Source organism: Lampetra fluviatilis, chromosome 22 (assembly GCF_964198595.1).
Source record: "Lampetra fluviatilis chromosome 22, kcLamFluv1.1, whole genome shotgun sequence".
NCBI lineage: Eukaryota > Metazoa > Chordata > Hyperoartia > Petromyzontiformes > Petromyzontidae > Lampetra > Lampetra fluviatilis.
The window spans coordinates 10,920,140-10,937,971 of record NC_136296.1 but is presented as its reverse complement, the minus strand read 5'-3'; the positions used below and the strand labels follow the sequence as shown (position 1 = coordinate 10,937,971).

The window sequence follows — 17,832 nt, the reverse complement described above, 5'->3', positions numbered from 1 at the left end:
TGCAATGCAAGAAGAGCGAGGAAAAAATGTTAAGCGAGCCTTGTTTACCGCACAGCACAGCGCGCCGTCAGCTGTTTTTCCGGAGCGTCACGTCCTGCCCTCTCCTCTGGATTGTATGGCCCCCCCCCCACTTCTGGGGACCCCTGAAGGGTGCAGGAGATGGGGCAGGACGCGTTGTGAGGTATTTATCAGCCGAACACGATAATGCGCGGGCACAGATTCCGCTGAACAAAAAAGACGTTTCGAAATCATCAGCCGCATCTCAAAACATATATTTAAATATATATTCTACCCTCGAACAGGACCACATGTAAAATATATGGGCTCTGTGTAAATGTACATTTAATATGTATGATGCCACGGATTTGCAACATACGTAATGAACGTGGGAGGGAATGGTGGCTTGGTGGTTTGAGCACAGCGCCATGAAGCCAGCCAAGTCATCATCTTGGTTCTTTCGGTAAAGTCACGTAGAAGGGAAATAATAAAATAATAAAAATAAAACATAATAAAATAATTCTCAAGACGTTTCGGCCACAACGCAAGCAGCCGTTCTCAGGTGAAGAACAGGTCTGTCGGAAAGACAGCGTCCTAATGAACATTATTATTTTATTATTTCCCTTCTACGTGACTTTACCGAAAGAACCAAGAATATGAATCCCTGCAGTCACGAAAGCTTTAAATCGAAATCTGGCCAAGTCAGTTAAATTCCTCCGCATAGCCTCACATGTGTGATGCGAGATGTATCTAGACCAGTCCCTATGATTCACTCCTGCGCCGTTATATTAGCTTATGAGGTTGCACATTTCCATTCGGTTATTTTAATATAAAAAAATAATAATCGATCATTGAGATGCAAGATTCACTGCGTGTACCCGCGAGCGTGAGAATCAAATTCAATCGATGATATTTTTTTTTTAAGTTCTCACGAATAATGTATCTACGGTACGGCATGTAACGTAGTGCGCGGGGCGGAACGGTGGAGCAGTGGTTATCACCCTGTGTTATGAACCCCACAACCTATATACTTCATTTAAATTATATTTATATAAAAAAAAATATTTTCATTGATGTAAAAGTATGAAAAAAATTAACGTTGTTGTTCCGTACGAGGGAATTTGTGCGAAAAGGATGTTGTTTAAAAACGATCGCGCAAGGATGGAACATTTCGAGGCGACGTGTCATCCGGTTTTAACTCTGGTATTTGCGATGGAATAGTGCGAGCAAAGTTTGGCTGGAGAATGCCACTCGTGGCTCTCGTTGTGAACTCAAAATCTCGCTTCCCTCTGCGCACATTCTTTTTTGACATGCATTCATAAATTTTGCGTGCGCAGACGAGCATACATACAGTCACCTCCTCCGTCGGCAATTCGCTGAAGAATCGTGTTTCTTGATGACGAATCTTGAATCACGATCCAATTCCAGAAAGGTTATTTTCACTTCGATTGTTTTTCCCCATCTCATAATAAAGGTTTTTGGGTCAGATCGCGTTATTTATAAATGTGTCGTAACCCTCCACCACCCGACACGGCCAAACAGTAAAAAATGTGTCACGTTTTTCAAAGGACAAAATAATTCACTTCTTTAGCCCACCGGTGTGCTGTAGAGAGAATCAACACCGGTGGGCTAAAAAAAGTGAATTATTTTGTCCTTTGAAAAACGTGACACATTTTTTACTGTTTGGCCGTGTCGGGTGGTGGAGGGTTACGACACATTTATAAATAACGCGATCTGACCCAAAAACCTATATTATGAATAATATTGGTCGCGAAAGCCTGCTACGTGTTAATTTCCCCCATCTCATTCGGCGAAAACCGAGAGGCCGCCACGTAGTTTCCCAACTAATTTTCACAATTCACGTAACGAATATCAACTTATTTGCGCGCCGCGGGTTTTATAACCTGCGTCACGAGCCCAGGAAGTTATTACCGCCGGTGGCTTCGACGGCGTCGTTACGAGCCTCTCGCTATCGCCGGAGGGGCGAACAACGCGGTCAGTGTTTTACTACGCGAGTTGAGGTTTACTCAAAACATGTGTGGGTGATCACATTAGAAAGAGGTGTTTTTTTGGTGTCCTTGCTTTCTGGTGTTGTTTTTAATTCAATGAGACGAACGGGCGGCCGGACCCCAGCGCCTCCCTGAGAAGTGAGTGGGCGCGACGAACTTGGCTGACTTGGGCCCCTTGAGAGGTGAGAGGGACCCAACATTGTGATAGAGCAATGGGGGGGGAGGTGGGGAGGGAAAACAGATGTAACGATGTCGGCAATTCGTGCTGGAAAGATTTGATCGGTTGTAATTATCAATCAGTTACAGCCCTTCGCCATCCCAGTGCTGGGTGAGAGCCTCTGCGTGCCGGGGTTCGTGTGAGCATATTTCACCGCGTCGGTCAGCGGCGGGCTGGGTCAAAGCCAAAGCCGAGGTCTGGTTTGGATATCGCTCGAAGCTGATGTTGGCCGTGGTCCGGACTCAAACTCGGGTGTCGTGGTTTCACAGGGCATTGCGCTAACGACCGCACCACCGCTCCACCTCCTCTGGGTGGGCAAGGGTCCCTTGCTGAGAGCTGAGAGCGCAGGGAAATTTTCTCGAACCTCTGTGTCTCAGTGGTGTAATTGTGTGGACGTCACACAATGACGCCACTGCGACACCCGGGAAGTTTGGGGCCGTCCATAAATGACGTCACGCACCTAGGGGGGGTGGGGGTGTCAGACATTTGTGACGATGTGTGACGAGGGGGGGGGGGTTGAGAAATGTGACGTCACATCAAAATGCGCAAATTTAAATAAATGTAGACAACACGTTCTACTTAATTAAATAGACTTTTTCATAAAGTTTTTTCCTACAACATCAGAGTGCAGCGCCACATTAAATACGCAATACAATGACAATAGTTGAAAGCGATTTAAATCATGTTTATTTTTTTGGGGGGGGGGGGGCAGAGCTTTGTGACGTCATATTTGAGGGGTGCGTGACTTTATGTGACGTCGTGTGACGATGGGGGGGGGGGGGGCAAAAATCGTCCAAAATCGCGTGACGTCATTTATGGACGGCCCCTTTGAACAAAGTCGACAAGCGAAACGGGTTTTCATTGACATGTCATCAGTTTTCCTTTTAGCGGACGCAGAGAAATTGAACTAACCCTCGTATGGACACCAATTTAACCCTTTACTGTTCTGAGACGTCTGCAAGTTGCAGGGTGGGGGGGGTGGTGGGGGGATGGGGGGTGGGAGTCCTCGGAACGCGAAAGCTGCTCAGCATTAATGTTATTTAGAGGCACAGTGCCATTGTTTTTTAAGACATTGTTACTCACCACGGAGAATTGTAGCGACGGAACCAACCGCACTCAACGATAGCTGTGCCACATGCCCTGCAGGAGCCTCGCCACCGAGTGATTTCATTTTAGTCTTTCTTCCTGTTTCGTTGGGCTGATGTACACATTCGTCATCGGAACGGGAACGGGGTTAGCTACGAACTCGTTAACATTAAAAGTGGATGTGCTCTGCCTCGACGGTTGTACGGTTAGCGGCGTGCTGGATTTGTGATCCAGAGGTCGCCGGTTCGATTCCGTCTCCCGGCACGGCGGTCGGCTACGTACGATGCGCGAAAGAAGTTGGACATGCACACACGTACGTACTTGTCCTCGCCACCACCTCTGTCCATCCAGCAGCAGCTGCAGCTGCAGCAGCACACTCTGCTGCTGGAGCTGTGTCTGTGTGGTGCGTGGTGTCTGTGTGGTGCGTGGGGCCTGTGTGGTGCATGGTGTCTGTGTGGTGCGTGGGGGCTGTGTGGTGCGTGGGGGCTGTGTGGTGCGTGGGGCCTGTGTGGTGCGTGGTGTCTGTGTGGTGCGTGGTGTCTGTGTGGTGCGTGGTGTCTGTGTGGTGCGTGGGGGCTGTGTGGTGCGTGGTGTCTGTGTGGTGCGTGGTGTCTGTGTGGTGCGTGGGGGCTGTGTGGTGCGTGGGGCCTGTGTGGTGCGTGGGGGCTGTGTGGTGCGTGGTGTCTGTGTGGTGCGTGGTGTCTGTGTGGTGCGTGGTGTCTGTGTGGTGCGTGGGGGCTGTGTGGTGCGTGGGGGCTGTGTGGTGCGTGGTGCCCCGCGTAGGCCCAGCGTGGGTAGGCAGCATATTTTGGGTTTTTTTCCTTCCCCCCCACCACCCTTCTCCCCCACCACCCTTCTCCCTGCCGTTAAGCGCTCCGGGGGTCGACATCTGCAAGCGCTTACGCGAGTGCGGCGCTGGTAGCCGCTCGTGTCGTTACGTAGCGGGCAACATGTTCTGGTCTCGTGCGGCGCCGCTGCCGTAGCCGCTGCAGGAGATAAGCGACTGAGTTTCGGAGCGGCGACATCGACGCAGTGCCCATGGCACTGATCCGAAAGAGCGCTGGCAGAGGGCAGAGCGGAACGATGGCGGACGTCCAGAACAAACACGTCGTTCGAGAACCAAACATCGCACCTCATTGCTTTCACATTCCTCCTCCTCCTCCACCCCATCCTCCTCCACGAAGACGCCGGTAGCGGAAGCATCAACCGCATCAGAAGGTCAGCGACAGGCCGCTGCGCGCATCAAATCGAAGATTACAGACACGCTCCGCAGTCGTGCGACTGTGGTCAGGCAACTGATACGATCGGACCGGGCGGCAAACCCACTGTTGCCTGCGCGCTCCTTCAACGGAGGAGAAACAGCAACACAACTCCGCGAACTCTCTCCCTGAAGCACAATCAGATGCAGAAGTGTATCTCCCTTTGAGTGAGTGAAAGCCCGTCGAGCCTAAGAAAATTTCATATATTTTTTCGAGGGGCGGCTCGGCCAGCAGGCAGCAACCGGAGCCCCCTCGCTGTGGCGGCGCAGACCTCGGCGTCGGCATTCGGCTCCCAGATGGGGATCGTGCCCACGGCAGAGTGGGACAGCAGCCAGGGACGCGGCGCCGAGTTTGCTGCCGCACGCGGAAACCGAACCGTGGCGGCCTCAATATATTTGAATGGTGGTGCGGTAGTGTTGTGGTGGTGGTGTGGTGGTGGTGTGGTGTGGTGATGGTGGTGTAGTGGTGGTGTGGTCGCGTGGTGGCATGGTGGTTGTGTGGTGTGGTGGTGGTGTGGTGGTGGTGTGGTGGTAGTGTGGTGGTGGTGTGGTGGTGGTGTGGTGGTGGTGTGGTGGTGGTGTGGTGGTGGTGTGGTGGTGTAGTGGCGTGGTGGCATGGTGGTGGTGTGATGGTGGTGGTGTGTTGGTTGTGTGGTGTAGTGCTGCTGTGGTGGTGGTGTGGTGGCATTGTGGCGTGGTGATGGTGGTGTGGTGGTGGCATGGTGGTGGCGGTGCCGTGGCCTCTCCGACCCGAGTGCTGCGCCGTCGTGCGAAACGCCACCCATTGGCCCTCGGTCGTGGGCACGGATGCGCATCCCAGGGGTAGAGCTGGCACAGACGAAAATAATCCTCATCCCGATTGCGTGCGGTGCATGCGTGCGGTGCGTGCGTGCGTGCAGTGCGTGTGTGCGTGCGGTGCACGTGCGGTGCATGTGTGTGCGCGCGGTGCATGCGGTGCGTGCGTGTGTGCGTGCGGTGCGTGCGGTGCGTGCGGTGCGTGCGGTGCGTGCGTGTGTGCGTGCAGTGCGTGCGGTGCGTGCGTGTGTGCGTGCGGTGCGCATGCGGTGCATGTGTGTGCGTGCGGTGCGTGCGTGTGTGCGTGCGCGCGTGTGTTTGTGTGTGTGCGTACGGTGCGTGCGTGTGTGCGTACGGTGTTTGCGTGTGTGCGTGTGTAAATCCAGGTCACGCTGCACCAGAGTAGTGGCACACGCTGCTCTTCGTTTGTTCTGCACAGCCTGCGCCCCCCCTTCCCCGGGGGGGTTGGGGGGGGTCGTGCGGGGGAGGAGTGAACGTTTTAATGATTCCTCATGCCCAGGTCACACCAGGTTAGCCCAGATTAAAGAAAAGCAACGAGGATGGTTTTGATCGAGCGTCATTCGCCTCCGTGAGACACGCACGGAGGAAATGTCGTCCAGGCTCGAGACCTTCCCCGTCTCCTCTGACCGACTGCCCCTTCTCTAGAATAGATCTTCGCGCACACACATACACACACACGTATATACACCGTATCAACAATCATTCGTGGAGATTGGCCAAACATCACGATGTAGGACCACAGAGCACGGGCAAATTGCTGGCACCAACCGCTTGTGGTTGCCTCGCATCTTTGCCGGGGGTCTCTCCCTGCGAATATCTGCGCGCGCTGCAAATTCTGCAGAGTTTCGAGATGCGATTTGCGTGAAATATGCAACACGTTGCACGCATGCAACACGTTGCACGTGAGTTGCAGCGTCATGTCACTGTGCGCGCGGCACGCATCTCCGGCGTGTTTCTCTACGGCATCTTGAGGTGCAGCCGTATTCAGCCGCTGCGTGAATCCAAATCATATTTCCTTTCAGTTCTGTGCTGAATGGAGAGACCGTGATTAACCACCGCCTCCGTTCCCTCCAGCCCACCTCCCCATAACCCCCAACCACCGCCACCCCTCTTATCTTAAGCTCTCTTCATGCATATGGGCAATGCATAATCGAGGGTTTTTCTGGGTTAGATCGCGTAAATATATGAATGTGTCGTTAAAACCCGCCACCACCCGACACAGCCAACCAGTAAGGGTTGTCACGTAAACAGAACGTGGCCAATTCGTCACTAGTACAGCACACCGGTGTGTTGGAGAGCCAAGCCACAACATTTACAATCTAAGTACTCAGATCTGAGTACGCAATCTAACCCAAAAAACCTCCTCTGGATGATATTGGTCACGGAAGCATACGTGTTAAACTGATATGGGCAATGTGTTCACTAACGCACAGTGACCAGAGAATCAAGTGGGGAGGGGGGGGGGGCGAGTACCTGGTGCGGTGTGGTGTAAACGTGGCGATGGCCACCCGCCCGCCTCATGTACACGTGCCGGCCTTCGTAGGTGCTGCCCGCTAACAGCACTTGTCCCAACATTATGTTGAAGGCTATACGGGGGGGGGGGGGGGTCTTTGTCTTTGTCGCCCCTCCCCCCCTTCTCGAAGTGAGCACCAAAAGAGCCCCACCTCTCAGGGGGCCGTTACCACGGCGGGGGGTGAGGGGGGGGGCAGGGGGGTGGGCAGGGGGGGGGGCAGACCAGCGGTGCTCGGAGCACGCGCACATTCGGGCAATTTTGTTCCTTTTCAACGCCCTCCCCTCACCTCCGCCCCGCCAGCCCACGGCGTAAATGGTGAAGGCCCGCAATTTCAACACGCGCTCGGCATAAATGTGCACGAATGCGTTTCCATCATCGCCATCACCAGCAGGAGCAGCAGCAGCAGGGGCCCATGGTCAATTTGCCGCCGATGGAGCTGCTGCCTCCTGGTTTGGCACACATTCATTTCGCGGAATAAATAAAATAATGACCCGCTGCCGGACGAAGGCCTTCGCTCTACCCCAAGCCGCTGCCGCCAATCCCACGATCCCGCGGCGGTGTTACGGTGCACCCAGCACCTCCACGCGAGATCATTTCGTCGCTCCGTCTCCCTCGCGGATGCGTATACATTCCATGGCTGCCACCCCGTTCAGTGCCGGATTAAGCTAGTGCGGGGCCTGTGGCGTATGTTATAAAGGGGTCCTAAATAAAAAAAAACACGTAAATATTAAAAGACAATTTTTTTTACTTGCACAATAAAGTAATTGTATTTTTTCATTTGCTATACAGCCAGATAATACGACAAATCGCTAACCTTAAACACCCAGTCGTTCATAAAAGTTGAAGGCATTCTAGTACTATAGTAATAGAGCAAGTGCAGAATCACTGAACCGGAATTGATAGCTTGAATGCATTTAGCGCGGGGCCCTTGAAAGTGCGGGGCCCGTAGCTACTACATATGTAGCTACTTGTGCTATTAGGATAATCCGGCACTGCCCCTGTTATTGTTCCTTGCCCCCGGCCATCGCCGTCCCTCCCAGCGACGACGCGTTCCGCCTGCTGTTCGTCCGTTTCTCTCAAGTCTCGTTTCCGACCAGCGCGCGTGCCTCTCTCCGCGTGATTCCGCGCGCGCGTTCCTCCTCCACGGCGCTTCTCGGCGCACTCCTCCGCTTCTCGTTGGTTGCCCATCGCCGTTATTACCGCAAAGGTGGGTGAGGAGTCGTGACGCAGCGGGTGACACGCTACGCGATGGGCCTGACGACCCGAACGTGCTCCCTGATCACGGCTGTCGTCGGTGGCAGGCGGCATCTGACGAGCTGGTCTCGGTCCTCCCGTCCACCCCCACTAACCCACAGTGGCCACAAAACTCACGGAGGAGCGGTGTCGGGCAAAGGTGTACGCACGCGCCAGGGACGTGCGGTCAGGGGAGGCAGGGGAGGCGGAGCCTCACCTCCCGTCATACTCTAATGAAAATAGCTGTTACTAAAAGTAAAAACTAAAATCAAATCAAATAAATGTTAACATTTTTTCACTGATTTGTGTAATAAATGTCATTTCTGTACGATTCCAATCATTTTTATAGTCAAAATCACCAAATATGCAGAGCTCCGCTGTAAATACAGGAAGAGACGAGAGGTGAGGCAGCGACAAGCTCAGTCTCCCCTCTGATTGCGCAACCCCTCAGTAACTGGATGGAGCGTGGGCAATAAGTGCGTGCCTGTTACTATCTCAGCATGTCACCAATGTAATGTTTGTAGACCCCTTAATTTCATGTCCTCGCCTTCCATACTCCAGGTAACTTATTTTATGTATGTGTATAAAGATATTTAGGCTCGCTGGTCTCGTCATGAAACTGCAATGAAAAAGCACCAGGGGAGGCAGCTATCACATCTGCCTCAGCGAGGGGGGCGTGCCAGACACGCCCCCCTCAGACACGTGTCAAACACGCCCCCCTCAGTGTTTAAATTCGGCTCTGATAGTAGCCAGTGCCTCCCCAGCCATTGACCTCACCGCACGTCACTGGCACGCGCGTGCGTCATCGTTCAACAGCCACTCGTTCAGCGGAATAATTACATAACTGCCCGGCCCGTGCTCGCTGACCAGCGTGGCGGCGGGAGGGAGGGCGACATTATGAAATAACGCCTTGGGTTATTTTTTGTGTCTTTCCCACCGCTTGGTGATGGACGCTGGGTAATTAATGGGGGTCAGAGGTCGGCGGGGAGGGCTGCTGGTACCTGTGGAAATGAGCCGCTCTGCCGAGCGCCTGACGCTGCTCGGCAAGGGCACACATTGCGTGGTGAAAAATAAGTAGAGGTATTTACCCCTCTCTGGGAATAAAACAGGAGTCGTGTTAGGACTTTCAAATACAAAATAGATCTCATGGAAGTTTTTGCCAGTATCAAAGTATGAAAAATAAGAATAGGTTTAACCCTGCTCTGACAATAAAACGGGAGTTGTGTTAAGACGTTCAAACACCAAGGCATCAAGTCTGTATTAACCACATGTATTTGTGGCAAAACATGCAAACAATTTGCTCTGATAATAGAAACATTTTCTTCGAAACTGATTGGCCTACACCAGAGACAGCCTTCTTTATTATGGCCTTGTCTCATCAGTGTCAAACCAGAGAACGCCAAAAGGCCGAACACAAAGGGTAAAACCTATTCTTATTTTTCATCATTTTGTATCCTGGCAAAAAGGTCCGACAGATACAGATTGCGTTTCGCAACGGAGCCTGACGAGGCTACCTCGTCCATCCGTCCATGTGCCCATGCATCCGTGTGTCTGTCCGTGTGTCTATCCATAGGTGTGTCCATTCGTTTGTCCATCTGTGTGTACATCCGTGCATCTGTCCGTGTGTCTGTCCCTGTGTCTGTCTCTGTGTCCATCCGTGTGTCTATCCATCTGTCATTCCGTGCGTCCGTCTGTCCGCGTGTGTCCGTCCGTCTGTTAGAGGGCACATCGCAAGTAAGCTACAAAACCCCCAAATCACAGTACTCAGATGCTCATCCACTCGCGGTAGCATTGACAAGGAAATACTTCCAAAATGGCATTTTTGCTACGAAAGGAAACTAATGTTGTTGCGAGTATCGGTGCGATTCGTGCGCGCGTGGGTGTAAGACACACGCGTGGGTGTAAGACACACGCGTGGGTGTAAGACACGCGCGTGGGTGTAAGACACGCGCGTGGGTGTAAGACACGCGCGTGGGTGTAAGACACGCGCGTGGGTGTAAGACACGCGCGTGGGTGTAAGACACGCGCGTGGGTGTAAGACACGCGCGTGGGTGTAAGACACGCGCGTGGGTGTAAGACACGCGCGTGGGTGTAAGACACGCGCGTGGGTGTAAGACACGCGCGTGGGTGTAAGACACGCGCGTGGGTGTAAGACACGCGCGTGGGTGTAAGACACGCGCGTGGGTGTAAGACACGCGCGTGGGTGTAAGACACGCGCGTGGGTGTAAGACACGCGCGTGGGTGTAAGACACGCGCGTGGGTGTAAGACACGCGCGTGGGTGTAAGACACGCGCACGCTCGAACGCGTGTGCCTCGCGCAGCAGGTGGAGTTAACACGCGCACGCGCGAATATCATCGCACAGCGAAACCCCCCGCGACCTCAAAGGGAGGTCGGTCTGTACCCTACTGCTCATATTTCTCTCCGGAGGTAAAGTCCAGGCGATTTGCTGCTCAAATTGAGCGTTCAGAGACGGTGCACTTCTCGGAGGGCAGCGGTGGCAATTCCACATTCCCAGGGCGGAGGTGAGTCTCAAATGGGACAACCGCTGATGACTTCGGCACAAAGTGGAACTTGATTCGTTGACCCCAGATGGATGATGGGTTGACTGAACACCCTGCACCCCCCTCGGCCAACCAGGATTTGAACTTTGCTCTGCCATTGAGTGACTGTCAAGAGGAGGGGGATAGACACTCAGGGAATTGCCACAGTCTGTGTGCGTGTGTCTACACAGTCGTGTGAGATTGAGTGGATAGACTGCATAGACTGTCAAAATATACACTGTGTGTGTGTGTATACTGTCTATATATATAGGGGGAAGTGGAGCGGCGATTAGCACGCTGCGCTACGAACCCAGCGAGCTGAGTTGGATTCGTGCTCACGGCCAATACCAGTGATGGTTATCGGAACTGGTTCTGGGTCTCCTTCCCTACGTCGACTCTGGTGCGGTGTGTAAACATCGCCACTGGGGAGACAAAGGCGGCCGGGCGTGGTGCTGGTCACCCACCCCCGTGTGCACCGTGCCGGGCTTTATAGCTGCTCGCTATATGTACTTGCCCCAAAAGTATGTTTAGGCTATACTGGGGGTCTTTGTCTTTATATACGTAGCATATTTAATATTTATGCGCATCAATTGTTGTTACTGCAGCAACGGCAGATTAAAGACAATAATAGCAACGTCGTTCATTTCATGCTGGGAGGAAGGGTGACATTCTGAACATCTGCCCTTCAAGGTGTGGATGATATTTGCCCGTGCGCATTTACGGAACGCCGCCACGGTATAACGATCAGTGGACTTGCGATCCAGAGGGCTGTCGGTTCGATTCAAGCTCCTGGCGCGGCGGTGTCTAATATCTCCCCCACCCCACCACCACCCGATTGGAAGGACACGTGCAGTGGGGTGAAACGTGGGTGATCCCATCCCAACCCCAGACATCGCGGCCAGCGTTGGGAAGAATATGAAAAAATACCCCCTTGTCGGTCGCTCTCTGGAGCCGCATTTAGGTGGAGGCTTTTTTCCCGGCAGTGGCGGGAGCGAGCAATTGCAGGGCTGCGCCTTTACCGCATTTTCACCCGTACGCTCGCACACACAGAGACAAGGACCCCTTTACTGGATAGCCCGATGGTAACAGTGGTGTAGGCGAGCGCCTATCAATCCTGGCACTTAGCACGAGGAGGCGTGGGCAGTACAGCACAACCAAGCAATTGCCTGGCTCCTCAATTTTGATATTGACAACTCTGCCTTCACTGTAGCTCAAACCGACCTATCTATACTCGTACACACCGGGACATCGATCCCTCCATTTAATCCCATAGACAATTGGACGTGTGCTGCTAGCGAGCCCTTATTAAGGCCATCATGGCGTACAAAACGGGGGTAGGGTAGTGTGTCCAGAGCGCCACGGTGGTGAGATGTCAACTGCCTCGCCTGGTATACAGGAGGTCGTGGGTTTGATCCACATCGACGCCCGCTGTATATTTTGGGGTTGCGTGTTCTTCCCCTGGTCACGTGAATTTTTCTCCGGTTCCTCCAATTTTTCCCTCCGCATTAAGAATCAACGTATTTTGCTGCTGATATACATTTCTACGTTTAATGCATTTGGCTGATATTAATTTCCACTTCGTCCAGCTTTCATTTGTCATAGCCAGGCCGCTTCTGAAAAAGAGCTAGATAGCTCACTGGGGCCTTAACTGATAAAATAAAAATTGTTTAGAAAAAAAAGTAAATCAAATAAAATTACCATATCCGGCCAACTTTGTCTCCCCAGTCGACGTTCGCACAACAATCTGCCGGGTACTCATTTAAGGCTGAATCAAGGCCTTTCGTACCGCTGCGTGGGTTTGGTTTGGTCTCTGAGGTCATCTCCCACGTGAAGCCAAGCAAGTGCCTAGCGCGGCTCCGCACAACACGGCAGAATTGCGGGCGTCGGGTTGAATTGTTACGTCGGTGATTTCAAATCTATTGACACGACGGTCGCCACCCCTGAACAAAAGAGAATCTCGGAAACCTAGTCCAGGCGGCAACTCTTCATCAACACATTCATTCTAATGCATACATGGGCTACGCACGGTGAGAACGAAGTTTAACAATAGATGACACTTTCGATTTAAAGCTTTCGTGACTGCAGGGATTCATCTTCTTGGTTCTTTCGGTAAAGTCACGTAGAATTGAAATAATAAAATAATAAAAATAAAACATAATAAAATAATTCTCACTTATAGAATTGAAATAAATAAGCAAATAATAAAAAGCTTAAAATAAGTATTTTATCATGGTTTATTTTTATTAGTTTATTATTTCAGTGAATTAATTATTTTATTATGTTTTCTTTTTATTATTTTATTATTTCAATTCTACGTGACTTTACCGAAAGAACCAAGAAAATAGATGACACATTTACTTGCAAAATAACTCCTGAAAAGGGTCCATGGGAGACTTGATGAGACTTGGCATTGCGACGGTTATAATGCCCCGTGGTGCTAACGCTACGGCGGTGTGTGTGTGTCCCCGCACCCGCGGGCAAATGTCGTTTGACGTGACGGTAATTCCTTAGCAACCGTGCATTTGTCACATCTGCTCCGTTGTCAAACGGTTCGCGTGGAACATTTTGCCGCGCATGAATCCGCCGCGGCTTTTTGCGCAAGCTTCGCATGCGGGTGGGGGGTGCTGTCCGCGGTGACTGTGACATTCCAGAGCCGATAATCGGTGGGGTTGGGGGGGGGGCAGGGATGTTTTAAATTTGCCTCCGTCCGCAAATAACGCGCGGACAATTGGGACGTGGGCGCCGTTTCGCGCCAATTCGCGAGCGTGCCACCGCGCACGAGCGTGGCCGTAATCGCCCGCTCAGGAGCTGTAGCGGCGGCGGCGGCAGCAAAAAATCACGATCACAACCTCCCCTACCACCCCCGTGGCGCACGCACGGGCTTCGTCACGCATCTATCGACGTGACGCACAGTCAAGGGCCGGGAGAGCGTAGGCCAAGGCGCGTTACGGTCACGCGGTAAAAACAACAAAAACTAAAACAACTCCCCGCCCCCCCAGAATATTGTCTCTGTCGCACGGCGCGCTGCTCCAGGATGCGTTTTGGATGGGGAGCTACGGGGGATGAGCTGCAGGAGGCAAGGGAGGTGGGGGGGGCGCTGTTTTGTGGTCTTCACATTCAGCTTCACGAGTCGGGGGTCTCATCCCCTGTGCAGTTCCGCTGTTGTAGCGTTCTGACCCGGCCCTGCTGGACATCGTCGCATGCCTCCGGTACGAATAAATATTCAGATTCTGAAAGCGGGAGCAAGCCGATGCACCAAAATTATAAAGGAAAAAAAAGACACTGGCAAACCCCACTTTTCAAAATGCATTTTGTTGAGGCTGCCGTGACGTGACCGGGGGAGGGGGCAAAAACGTCGTGACAGAGAGGCGAGGGAACCAGCGGCTCACTGCCAATGGCGAGTGTCGCGTCGTCAAACAACGGAGCGTGTCTGGATAACGCGAGTCGGGGGAGAGTGGGGGGACTGCAGGCCGCCCGTCGCTCATCCGCCCGCGAACAGACGGCCGACAGCGGGGGACGGCTCTGAACGACGCTGGTGGAGGGAGGTGGGGGGGTTGTGTGCGTGTTGAACTTCTTTCGCACCGTACGTAGCCAACTGTGCTAATCGGAGGTGCGGGGGGGGGACAACAAACTAAACACAAACAATAGTTGTAAAGAAATGAGGTTTCAATGTAGATGATTTACAAGTGCACAGCTCCAGTGGCTTCCAAATATTGGAAGGAAGAGCGTTCCAGACGGCCGCAGAAGCGCATCCGAAAGCGCCGCGCTATTCAGTGACCGTCAATCTTCGACGGCCAGCCAAAAGCCGGACGACCGGAATACGCGCGATGGTGCGAAAGAAGTTCAACATCACGCACGCACACACGTGCTCACGTGCTCACGCCTGCGCTGTCTTTTTGCAGGTGTCACCTGGATCTCCACGGTGCCCACCCTCATGTCAGTACCGCCCCCGGTCTCCTACGCGGTGATGCAGCAGCAGCAGCAGCAGCCCCAGTCCGGCTACGCGGCACACGCCGCGCTAGCACCAACGCTCGTCAGCGCCCCCTCGCCCCAGATGTCCCTGCTGCCTCCGCCGCCACCGCCGTACCCAGTCGCTGCCCTGCAGCATCCGCCGGCAAACATGACCGCACCCATGCACCACCCCCACCACAACCACCAGCAGCACCACCACCACCCCCACGCCTTGTACCCGCTGGGGCCAGCGCCGGCGCTACCGCACACCGCCGGTGGTCTGCCACTACCGCCACAACCGCAGCAGCAACTGCAGCAGCAGCAGCAGCAGCAGCAGCAGCAGCCGATGTTGCAGCTGCCGCCCCTCACGGCTGTTGGCAGCGGCCTAGCAGGGGGCGACCCGGGGCAGCCCTACGGTTACGGCTACCCCGGCCTCGCGCTGCTGCCCATGCCGCAGCACGGCGCCCATCCCCAGCAGCAGCAGCAGCAGCTGCTGCTGCCGCCGGTCGCCAACGGGCAGCACGGGCAGCACGGGCAGCACGGGCAGCACGGGCAGCACGGGCAGCCGCCCGCCGCGTACACCCAGCCGCAGCCGCAGCAGCCGCCGCCGCCACCGGTCAACGGGGCGCCGGCCTCCGCGCCGGCCCAGCCGCCGGCGTATCCGCACGCCGCGCCGGCGGGAGAGGCGACGGCCGGGAGGCCGCAGCGAGCGAAGGACGAGCAGCAGCAGCAGCAGCTCCTGCGGGTGACGGCGAGCGGCGATTACGAGTTCACCGACCCGGCCCACCCCAGAGGTAAGTGGCGGTCCCCACCCCTTCGGCCGAGCCCCATCGCAGGGAGCGCTGCTCCACGGAGGCCACGGCGGCCCTCACCGCGGCCCCGCGTGCGGCCGCTGCCGTGGGGGAGCTGCGGGTACGAGCCATAGGAGCGAGGCGCCGCCGAGTCGGTAGTCTCGTCCCCTGTGGTTCACCGGTCGTGGTGCCACGCTCCTTGCCATGCAGCCCCCTCGATGAGCTCACGCACGAGGCGGTATCGTCGTGAGGATCGTGTTCCACGTTACGCACGCACCGCCGTGCGACCGACGCACTGCGGCAAACCGCCACCGCCACTTGCGACGCTTCTCAGCCTCTTCGAGTTGCCGGTCTAAACAACAATGACGGCCACGCTTGCAGTTCTGCCATAGCTGCTGGCCTAGGCGAGTGTGGTGGTCACATGGGACGTTGCATGCAAGGCCCGGCGGGAGTCGCGCCTTGCTGCTGGTCCCTTGTGAGCAGCACACCGTTGCGTGTTGTTGTTGTTTGTTTCCGTTGTTGTTTTTGTTTTCCGATAACATTCGTTTTTTTTTTTACGCCCCCTCCCCCCCCCCAAATGTCCTTTCAGTCGAATCGATCATCCGGCGTCGTGCTGTCGCCAGAACGGATACATACGGTCGCGATTTGCGATGTTCGCAGAGAATGCTCGTGATGACACCCCCCCCCCCCCCCCGGTGCCCCCTGTGTGCGGAAGGTGACGTCACAGAACTACTTTTGAGGCCCCTTCGGTTGCCTCCAATTGACACCGGTGCACCGTCCCCACGCCCCCTGCTGAACACGACGTTGTTTGTGCGTGGCAAATCAAATGAAAACAAATATATTAATCCACCTGGCTGGATTTTGTTTGTTTGTTACGTATATATATATAAACTAAGAGGCCCTCTTTGTGCTAGGCCAGGGGTCGGCAACCGAAATAGCAAGCCGAGAAATGTTTTTGTTGAATTCGGTAACAAAAAACCCCTCAATATTTCAATAGCCGCAATGCACTGAGATGAATACGAGACGATGGCTCCTTAATAAATAACGTCACCAAGCAGTCCGTTGAAGATCCACGTGCGGCTCTGGAGCTGCTGGTTGCCGACCCCTTGGCCTAGACCCCACTCCCTCCTCTCCCTCCAGATGTGATGACCTGCCAGTCAGCCAGCCAGCCAGCCAGCCAAACTTTATATCAAAACGTTCATTATTATTTGCGCAGTTACTGGCGACCAGGCAGAGGTCATGAAGTCGGGGTACGCTTGAGAACACGGTTTAATCACAGGTCCTCGAAATCCGGACTCGAACCCACCACCGCCACCACCACGGTATTAACCTCCACCTGAGCCACGTGGCCAGCCAGCTCCCCTGGCTGCAGTCCCGCTGACGCGTAACACTGGCAAGCTCGATCTCTCCTACAGGACTCTTCGCAAGACCCTCCGGAAGTCGTCGTCGGTTGCGGAACGGGGGGCCACGCACGGTCAGGGCTCGTCGCCGGTTTGCCAAAAGTAACGAAAACATTAAATGACAAAATGTAATTTAAAAGCGTTTCTTTGCACAAACCGTTGGCCTCACGGCCTCCTGGGAGTGCGTAATTCTCAGCAGCATTGATTTAGCGCGAGTAAGTCAAAGATCCCCCCGTGTAGCGTGTAGCCTTGACGGACTGTCGGGGCAAGTGCTGTTAGCGAGTAGCACCTATGAAGGCCGACACGGCGCACGAGGGGGTGGGTGGCCAGCACCACGTCCGGCCACCTTTGTCTCCCCAGTGGCGACGTTCACACACCGCACCAGGTACTCATTTGAGGCTGAGTCAACCTAAGGGAGGCCCAGGGCCGTTTCAGATGATTATCACTGGTGTTGGCCATGAGCGGGAATCGATCTTGGGTGGCCGGGTTCGTAGCACAGCTCGGTAAACGCCACACCACCGCTCCCCACACATGCGCACGCTATACACTCATGCGAGCACGCTCGAATGAGTGCTGATGTGGCTGCCAGATGTTACAGGCGAGGGCCAACACTTTAGTTTACGGGTTCTAGGCTGTTCAAATTGGCCGCTCATTAAACATGGACCCCCCCCCGCTGTTGTGGGCAGACCAACGCAAGGGAGACCTGCGGGGATTATTCACTTTTGGCAGTGCTGGGCAATTGTGGGGGGGGGGGGGGGGGGGCACCGCCTACTCCTGGCGAGCCAGGGGGTACAGCTCCTCCGTGAGGCCCATGGGAAGGGAGTTTCACAACATTCGCGCGGTGATCCACCAACCCCCTGCCTCCATAGCGCTGGCTTACAGGCAGCCACGAGCAGCAGCGTAGCCGCCACCGCTGATAGTCGGCTGATTTATTCAGCGGTTGTTGTAGTTATTTAGATATAAACGTGTCGTTAAACCCGCCAGCACCGACACAGCCGATTAGTAAGGTTCGTCACGTAA

General features: G+C 54.4%; 1 protein-coding gene across 1 annotated transcript in view; it reads left to right on the top strand.

Moving 5' to 3' along the window:
- LOC144938528 (kelch-like protein 29) overlaps positions 1 to 17,832 on the top strand; it is a 129,216-nt gene that overhangs the window by 57,144 nt on the left and 54,240 nt on the right. The window contains exon 4 of the mRNA XM_078866424.1: positions 14,573 to 15,415. Within this exon, the coding sequence (XP_078722550.1) occupies positions 14,573 to 15,415 (843 nt within the window). The remainder of the gene's footprint in view (positions 1 to 14,572; positions 15,416 to 17,832) is intronic.